The sequence below is a fragment of the Tupaia chinensis genome, unplaced genomic scaffold (genome assembly GCF_000334495.1).
Source record: "Tupaia chinensis unplaced genomic scaffold, TupChi_1.0 Scaffold000057_1, whole genome shotgun sequence".
In the NCBI taxonomy this organism is placed as follows: Eukaryota; Metazoa; Chordata; class Mammalia; order Scandentia; family Tupaiidae; genus Tupaia; species Tupaia belangeri.
In genome coordinates, this window is record NW_006159515.1 from 6230137 (window position 1) to 6236967 (window position 6831).

Genomic DNA, 6831 nt, shown 5'->3' on the forward strand with positions numbered 1-6831 from the left:
CAGCAGAGGCCCGGGTCTGAGGTGGTCTGAAGCCAACCAGGCACGGAGGGGGCAACAGCACCCAGCTCCCTGCATCAGCTTTTGGTAGCGGTGGTCTGTTCTCAGGTGACAAACCAGCAAAGCTCTATGGCTGGAACAACAGGTTTATTCTTCTCACAACTCTGTGAATGGGCTGGACACTCCTGCCGGCTTGTCCTGGCTCTCTGCACTGGGCTGGTGGCATGGTTGAGGCTGGATGGCCTAGGATGACCTCATGCTTGCCCCGGGGTCTTCCCTGGGGCCCAGAGAGGGGCCAGTCTCAGCACTGTCCCTTGGGCTCATGGTTCTGAGAAGGAGTGTTGTGAGCCTTGGAGGTCTGCAGCACCCCTCTGCCAGATGGCACTGGGCAAAACGCAGCAGGACCAGCCCAGACTACGGGGACAGGCAGTTCTTGCTGGGTCATGTTCACCAGTGGACTCATGGGGTCATGGGCAGCACCTTTTGTAACAATCTCCTGCACTGTTGCCTTTAACATGTAAGGGTTTGGATAATTCTGGTTGGCCTTTTTAAAAACTAATTCTAGGAAAGGACATGCCACTGTTTTTCTTAGTTTGGGGTTGGGGCAGTTAACCGAGGGGGTGATAGGCTGGCCTGAAAGAAGCCGCACAGTACCTTGTCAAGGCAGCCTGGCCTCCCTCTCCAGGTCTGGACCATGGGCCTCAGAGCATGGGCCCCAGTCCAGTGGCATCTGTTACCGGAACTCTGTAATTATGGGGCCCCTCACCAGATTGACTAAATCAGAAATCGGTGGGGCCAGGTGGTCTGATGAGCCTGGCGGCAATTCCGATGCCCGCTAAGATCCCAGAGACACAGGTGCTGGGGTGAAAGTGGGAACCAGCTCTGCCCTCACGAAGTCACGCAGGGCTTGCCACCTCTCCTTACCCTTGTCAGCAGGGAGGCTGTTCTCCTCCCCCTCCCTCCCAGGGCCTTCTGATCTGGGCCCTGCGGAGTCAGTGTACACCGGGGGCTCTCCGACCACTCGGGAGTTCATTGACCCGCCCCCTCCCCAAGTTCCATTTGCTGCTGTGGCCAGCACGTGGGTGGGAGGTGAGTAAGATCTGTCCCCAAACTCCCTCAGCCTGGGGTCTGGCAGGGAGGTGGTGCAGGAGGCTCAGACGAGAGGGTGGTCGTGGTCAGCAGGGGAGGTGGCACATTGCCTTAGATCAGAAAAGATGATCACCTGTCACTGGTCCTAGGAGTCAGTAGGTGGTAATTTAAAAGTGTTCCTTCAAGGTAGCTAGCTGTTTATTCATCAGAGTGCATCCGAGTGTCTAAATAGGTGGATTCTGCCCTCTTTCCCCCAGCGTATGACTGTGAGAATGTTCAGTGTCCCTGTTGACTGGCCAGCGAGGTTTGGGAAACAGGGTCCCAAAACGTTAAAACTGCTTGACAGCCCTGGGGAGACGGCACAGAGAGCAGATGGCACCTTGAGGGGAGACCTGGATGAGGGCTGGCCTAGGTAGAGTCTGGGCATAAAGATTCTCCTAGAACTAGGAGGACTGGAGGAGTAGCTGAAGGCAGGGCCATAGGTGCCAGGGGACTGGAAAGTTACCAGGAGGAGGAGGGCGTGGCCGAGGCCTGGAGGCTTGCAGGACTCCGCATCATTGGTGCTCAGAGCCAGGCTGCCGCGGTGGGGAAGGACCAGGCAGGTCTAGATGACTTTCAGGGAACTTCAGGGGAAGGAGAGCGTGAAGGAGGCTGGTTGACGTTTGTTTTGAACGGGAGAGATCTGAGCACGATGCCAAGGTCTGAGAGTCAGTAGAGAAGGGAAATGGGAGAGTGAGCCGAGGAGAGGGTTCCTGATGAAGCTGAGTCCTTAAGGACAGGATGGATCCCAGAGCCCAGCTTTTAGGGTTGGCCATGAGGAAAAGGAGGACCACCCTGCCTCGTCCTGGAGGGAAGGAGGTAAGGGAGGGGCCTGCATTCTCCCCTCATCTGACTTTCCTTATCCTTAAATGGAAATCTAACCCTTAGAGAGAAGGGTGGGGATGCAGGTTGAAGGCAGGATATGTGCAGCTTGTTCGAGCTATGAGGCACCCATGGGGGTTCTCTGGTATTCTGTGGGAACGGTTGTAAAAATGATTTTGAAGGTTACTCAGCTGAAGTGTTTGACAAGTTTGAAAATAATGTTAAAATAATATTAAAAGGCTACTCACTAGCCTCAAAACAGTTCTCACTGAAAAAGCAACCCTGAGCCCTAACTGCTTGACTGTCTTGGTAAAGCCAAGGGAAGCTTCCTGAATCCATGTGGTATCTAAAAGACGTTTGGAGTATAGTTCCATGCCTGAAAACAGTTTAGCAGTTTCTCAGGGGGAAAAAAAAAAAAAACAACAAACTTCAACAACCCAGCATTGCTATTAATCACCCAGATGATGTGTTTAGTGCAGTACTTCAAGTAGAAATGAAGGTGACTAGCTGGTTTCATTTTTAGCTCAGTGAATGCTTGCTTCGCTTTTTATGAGCTGGGGGAACCGTGACTGGAGCCATGGCTAGCCTTGTTAGTCCCTGCTGGTTAGTGATCCACACAGGGCAGAGCTCAGAGTGAGCTTTTTCTCAGTAACCCCAGGATGCGTGTCACATTGCGTGTGTAACCTGCAGCACACAGATCTCGCTTTGTTCGTTTTTACTAGTGGTTGGGGGGCTTGGTGAGCTCATGCGCTGTTCTGCGTGCAGTCTCCAGTCTGGGGCAGGGTCCTGCCTTCTGTGTGTGGACCCGTGATTCTCCCCTCACGCTGTTGTGCGCACGGGCTCCTGGTGGGCACTGGGCATTTGGCACGGTGAGGCTGCCATGTGAGGAGGGGCGGGCTGGCTTTCTGTGGATCCTTGTAAAGCAGTTGCCAGGAACTACTTGGTGTCCATGTGTCTCTCCTGGAAAGGTGCTGGGTGCTCAGTGCCTGATTTGCCCGGCCCACTTAGCTCAGGCGCTGCTGGGATTGCCCACCCTTTGTGTAGAACACACTTCGGGTCCCTGCTCCATGGGTTCCTCCTCGTCCCATGTCTTTTCCTCTCATTTCTTATTGTTCTCTTTCTTCCCCTCCTGTTGATCCTGTTCCTTCATACAGGGTCAGAAAAGCCATGGCACATTTTTGCATAGAAAAACAGAAAATATGTCATGACTTTTTCAATGACCCGGTGATTTGGTTGCTCCGAAGGACTGAGAGACTCCAGGGCCTGCCTGGCACCGTCCTCCCCGAGCCTGACGTTCCTGAGAGCAGGGGTGTTAGTAGGCGGGTGGCTCTCAGAGCCCTCTCTTGCTCAGTGGGGTTCCAGGCTGCTTGGGCTGGGCAGTGGCGAGATGTGCAGCATTTCTGGCTCTGCTTGCTACGTTCCTGTCACTCATCAGCTTTGTGACAGACAGCCCCCTCACTGCATTTAGGTCCCTGCACAGGGATGCCAGGTCACTGCCCCCGCGGAGATGTCGCTGTTCACCCAGCTCTGCATGGGGTTGTGGCTGGGTGGGAGCTGAAGTCTGCAGGTAGGCCCCGTGGCCCCACTTCCTCTGCGTGGACTTGCAGCTAATCAAGCGGGGTGAGAGCTTTTAGAAACTATTGATATTTCAAGGCTACAAGATTCATGCAGAAAAAGAAAAGAGGCCGCTGCTTGTTTTCCTGGCTCTGGTGGGATGGGTGCTACTCAGGTGAAGGCAGCAACTGTAAATGAAGTGTCATAATACTGTATTTACCAGACTGTGCAGATGGCCCGTTAGCAAACAAGGATAGTGTGGGTTGACATCTTTTCTGTGATACGGTGTAGCTAATCTTTGTTTTAGTAAATACCCATCTGAATTTAAGAAATTACAGAGGTAGAGTGGAGAGAAAAGTGGAATTTTTCCTTGATAAGAGGGATTTTTCAATAAATCTACTCTAACATGTTCAAATAAGTGTTCAGGTTTTTATATACTTTTATTCTACATTTTTATGTAGAAAAGCTGGAGCTTTGTGCTTTTTTCTAGTCTAGCCGGGCTGTTGTTACACAATTGCTGTGTAATGCACACTTGTAGGTAGGAACTCAGAATCTGGTGCTCTGAACCTGGAGAACTGTGGTCTTAACCAGCCTGATCCTTAACATGGATAGATCAGTCCCTGAAAGACTGTGGCCTGTGAGATCATAAATCAAATAAGCAGTCATGGTGCTGTGAGATATTAACATTCTCCTCCTTTTCCTTCTCTCCTACAGAACCTGAAAGCAGATCCAGAAGAGCTTTTTACCAAACTGGAGAAAATTGGAAAGGGCTCTTTCGGTGAAGTGTTCAAAGGCATTGACAATCGGACTCAGAAAGTGGTGGCCATAAAAATCATTGATCTGGAAGAAGCTGAGGATGAGATAGAGGACATTCAACAGGAAATCACAGTGCTGAGTCAGTGTGACAGTCCATACGTAACCAAATATTATGGATCCTATCTGAAGGTAAGGCTTAAAAATAACACGGCTTTCCATTATGCAGTACTCGGCGAGCCTTGAGCCGTGGAGGAGGACTTGAATAGCACAGCAGGCTTTCAGAGGAAGGAGAAGTGTTTTGACCTTTGGGATCAAAAGAACCTGGCTTTGATAGTTTTATCATCTTAAATGTCACCTATAGAAGCATATCTCTGGTGAAAGAATTTGGTGTTGAAATTTCCCGTGAAACAAGAAGGTATTTCTGAGTGGGACTTGGTCATCAACAACCCTTTTGTATTAAGTTATTAACCCAAAAAAACATGTAGTTTTTGGATGGCTTATGATTAGGAATAAAAACCCCTGCCAGTCTAAGAATATTAATCTTTCGGTATTTTTAGGCCTAACCGTGGTTTAATTGAATGTCGTTTTTGAAAACTGCTGAGAATCTGTAATGCTGATTAGTTAGCCGGGTTATCTATGCTTGACTTTGTAAGAACGCTAAGCACATAAATAAATTACTAGTTGTACTAGTAGAAAGCTATGGATTGTCCTTGACCTCTATCCAGTTCGTTAAGTGAGAAAGAGAATTTAAAAAAGCTTTTCCCTGATCTTGCATGGACCCTTTTTACCGCTTCAGATGTTCTAAGATAATCGTGTTATACTACTTGGGAAGTTTGAGACTATTCTTGGTGTTTCAAGTTCCGTGACACGTGCCTGCTTCACTGAGTTTACATAGGTCGTCTCTCTTAGGTGGGTTTTTGGAAATCTTAAGAATTGGTGAAGAAAACAAATAACGTTTGTGGAAACTGCACCTTTGTAGGTAGAAAAAGCTATTTCCAGAGGAAGGCAGCAATAAACCCGGATAATTTAAAACAAGGCCTCTTCCTCTCTTGAGTTTAGCCCCTAAATTCTCTAAGCTGTGCCTCAGAAGCTAGCCAACATTTTTGTGGAAGTATGATAATAAGTTACAAGTTGAAGAATGGGAATTTTGAGAACTGTTGATTTGGAAAAATGAATGTTTAAAAACAAAATCGAGTGGTCAATAATGCCCCCCCACACACACACACATACACACTGCACATAAAGGGCGGCAACGTGTCATAGGTCACGGGTTGCATTTTGGAACAGAAAGAGTGAGTTTGAACGAGATGCCAGTGCACCTGGATCTTGCTGCGGTGTACTTTGATGTGTGGCTCTGAGTTGTTTTGCTTTGTTTCTTAAACTTCCCTGCTTCCTCACTTGTAATACAGAAAATTATGGTCTATACCTCATCGTTGCAAAGATTAAATGGAATTAAGTATGTGAAAATACCCATCAGTGCTAATTTCCTTCCTTAATTGATTTAATTGATTCATCCCTCGTTTCTTAAATCACCATGCCATGAAGGTAGTTTGCAGTAAAGATGTCCAGTGAGGTGAAACCAAGAGAGTCAGGACCAAGAAAGGAAGAGGAAGGAAACGAATGACAAGAAGTGTTGCTGTCATGGTGCCTCCAGTTTGGGTCTTGACGGAGCAAATAGGGAAGCTCCTCCAGCTTTAGAGTTCTCATGACCCCGTAGGAGAGCGCATGCAGCTTCCGTGGGAGCATGCCAAGGTCGTCTTGATGATTTCACTGGGTTCTTCATAAAGGAAAGCGAGCCCGGAAGCAGCTCAGCTTGGACTCTGCCCCCAGCAGCACTCGCTTTTTTCTCATCTCAGTAGAATGACATAGGTTCCGAGTTGGGTTTCATGTGGCGTGATGATGTATTCTAATGTGAACTGTGATACTCTTGTCAAAGGTAGTGTGGGAGAGCCTGCACAATATTTGGTCATTTATTGTCTCTGCTAATGTTTAACCACAGAAATGAAGGGTCAGTGTCAATGGATCTTCTCCTTCCTCAGCTCTTCAGTCGAACTTTTACGCACGCCGAGGTAGACCGCACTCTTCTGGCCAAACACGGTGCAGTTACCTTGTTAGTACGGTACTAGAGATTCCGTCCCACGTGTCCTGTTCTTGTCTGAGTCACTGATTCTGGAACATTAGGTTCCAGATCAACCTAACCTTGAGCTCGGGTCGTGCAGTGTATTTCGTTTAGCAAACATGTCAGCCACTATAATAAATTCCTTCGCTTTGTGATGATTGAAATACGATGGAAATTTATCTCGTACTTTCTGGCTGCTCTGATCTGAATGTGATTCCTCCAAACACTGATTCAGGAAGCCAGGTCCCTCCTGTCTGTGTGGCTGTAAGGGCTTCCCTAAATCCGTGTGGGGGAGAATGGGAGCTCATGTGCAGGAATTTTTTATGTGCTCAGGCCCCAGACACGGAGCGTGTTATTTCCACCCACATCCCCCTCTGCCGTGATGGTCACGTGACCACACTTGACTGCGGGGAGACTGGGAAATAGCAGTGGATCGCGCGCTTTCTCGGACAGGG

The 6831-nt window shown here is 48.7% G+C and overlaps 1 protein-coding gene across 1 annotated transcript in view; it reads left to right on the plus strand.

Annotated features, from left to right (window-relative positions):
- Positions 1 to 1840: 1840 nt before the first annotated feature.
- The window catches only part of STK24 (serine/threonine kinase 24), a 74250-nt gene continuing 69259 nt past the window's right edge, over positions 1841 to 6831 (plus strand). Inside the window, exons 1-2 of the mRNA XM_006141535.3 lie at positions 1841 to 1944; positions 4216 to 4446. Of these exons, the coding sequence (XP_006141597.1) occupies positions 1867 to 1944; positions 4216 to 4446 (309 nt within the window). The 5' untranslated portion in view covers positions 1841 to 1866. The remainder of the gene's footprint in view (positions 1945 to 4215; positions 4447 to 6831) is intronic.